Below are 2,355 nucleotides of genomic sequence, written 5' to 3'. Positions count from 1 at the left end.
TGCTGAACCTAATTCTTCCCATTAAAATTAGTTTTATAACAACAGAATTGTAGTAATATCAGATTTTTGCATGACACCTGTTTAAGTTAGAGACACAACTCTGTGTCTCTTGGGTACGTGTTGTATTTAACCACAGAAAATTTTGGAAATCCCATTTGTCAAACTTGCAGAACAGCGAATGGTGTGTAGGAAAATGAGTCAACTTTTGGCAACTGCCGATACGGAAATAATTGTGTGTATAACTAAGATTTGATCTTTGTTTTCTTTACATTTTTCTCAAATTATATTGAGGAAAAAGGATGTGCTATCCTTAGTACACAAGTAGAACAAGAAACTCCCTTAAAGATGTCATTCATGGAGGTGTTGAATATCACTTAAACCGAAGCATGCATCATTTCCATTAAGACAGATGGATTTGGTGTATTAGCTCAAATTTCTTTGTAGTTCTAGCAGAAATATAACTGTGATGTCTAAGCCAGCAATGTGATTTTTCTTCATTTTTCTGATAACAAAAAATTTAACAGATTACTCTCATAGGAATTCCTTAAACCTTGCTAAATCTTTGGCTAGGACAGATCTTAGAATATTTTATTTTGAAAAGCAAAGTTTATCCACAGTTGGTAAAGGAAAATTTGGATGAGAACATTCATACAAGTTTAGTCAAAGCTATCACTGCTATTTCTTACAGATCACAATCAGTTACAGTTTGGTAACACTGCCAGTGCAGAACCTCAGAAAAGTAGCATCAGCCTCCATCCATATATACAAGCCTGCTAATACTCAACCATTGGCTTTTCCAGTGCTATCATTAATTATATCGGATGTGCTGAAAACTCCAAGGACACCAACTGCAAAGATAGACTCATAGTAACCATTGCCTTGGAAAGCTCCATACAAAGTTTCTTCTAAATAATACTAGGTTTTGTCCATAGGTTTTGAGATGCTTCATGATGGATAAAGACATTGAGCATCCCAGTGAGATTCTGTCGAATCAAACTCTCTCTAACATTAGCTATTCTCAGTTTCTGAACTTTGATACGTGCCAGCCTTCCTTCCTTGCAGAATTCTTGCTTATTACAGCCTACACATTAGTAACTATAGTGGGGCTTTTTGGAAATCTTTGCCTGATTGTTATAATAAAGAGACAGAAAGAAGCTCAAAATGTTACCAACATTTTGATTGCCAACCTCTCTTTATCAGATGTCTTGATCTGTGTCATGTGTATTCCTGTCACAGTTGCATATACCTTAATGGACTACTGGATATTTGGGGAAGCTATTTGTAAAATAAGTTCTTTCATACAAAGTATCTCTGTCACAGTCTCCATTTTCTCACTTGTACTGATTGCTATTGAGAGATATCAGTTAATTGTGAACCCACGTGGCTGGAAGCCTAATATTTCACATGCTTACTGGGGAATTCTTTTAATCTGGGGGTTTTCCCTCATAATATCCATTCCTTTTTTAATATTTCACCAATTAACTGATGAACCCTTCAAACATCTAGCTTTCCATAATGATTTCTACAAGAACAAGGTTGCTTGCATCGAAGCATGGCCCTCCGTTACAGAGCGACTGATTTTTACCACAAGTCTGCTGGTTTTCCAGTACTGCTTCCCACTGGGGTTTATTTTTATCTGCTATCTCAGGATATTTGTACGTCTTCGAAGAAGACATGGTAAACTAGACAGGATGAGAGAGAATGAGACCAGATTGAGTGAAAACAAAAGGATTAACGTGATGTTGATATCAATTGTTGTGACCTTTGCAGCTTGCTGGTTGCCTCTCAATATATTCAATGTTGTTTTCGATTGGAACTATGAGGCACTAATGAGCTGTAATCATAATCTAGCATTTACACTATGCCACCTTGTGGCCATGATCTCAACATGTATCAATCCCATCTTTTATGGATTTCTCAACAAGAATTTTCAGAAGGATTTGATAGTATTAGTTCACCACTGCAAGTGCTCAGCATCGCAAGAGGAATATGAAAATATTGCCCTTTCAAATCTGCAAACTGATGCATCTAAGGGATCTCTGAAATCAAATAATCCCCCTGTGGATATCTAAAATAACCCAACAGCATTTTCCAAAATTTTGTACTTTGTTGCAGAGGACCTCTTTCTCTAGATCTTGATCATGTTACCACTGAGTTTAGAGGAACTCTTTGCCATTTGCTTCAGCAAAACCAGGATTATGGTCCCATAGGCATCCTATTACGGTACTTTATGATGGTATTAACACTAATAAACCACTTCTAAGGATCCTAAAGATCAATAACAATGAATTATAAACAGTATTAACATCTTTTTAAATCCACAATTTCCAAGTCACTGGCATACTACCTTAGCAC

General features: G+C 36.3%; 1 protein-coding gene across 1 annotated transcript; it reads left to right on the top strand.

Annotated features, from left to right (window-relative positions):
- The first annotated feature begins 950 nt into the window (after positions 1 to 950).
- On the top strand, positions 951 to 2,072 carry LOC104543457 (neuropeptide Y receptor type 6-like). Its single transcript, XM_010188075.1, has one exon. It carries the CDS (start codon positions 951 to 953, stop codon positions 2,070 to 2,072), a length of 1,122 nt encoding a protein of 373 aa, XP_010186377.1.
- The last annotated feature ends 283 nt before the right edge of the window (positions 2,073 to 2,355 follow it).

Source organism: Mesitornis unicolor, unplaced genomic scaffold (genome assembly GCF_000695765.1).
Source record: "Mesitornis unicolor isolate BGI_N332 unplaced genomic scaffold, ASM69576v1 scaffold51067, whole genome shotgun sequence".
NCBI lineage: Eukaryota > Metazoa > Chordata > Aves > Mesitornithiformes > Mesitornithidae > Mesitornis > Mesitornis unicolor.
Note: the sequence above shows the minus strand (reverse complement) of the source record. Positions and strands in the feature narration are given on the sequence as shown.

Excerpts from the sequence above, each read along its gene's own strand:
- LOC104543457 (XM_010188075.1), top strand. The coding sequence starts at position 951 with ATGGATAAAGACATTGAGCATCCCAGTGAGATTCTGTCGAATCAAACT.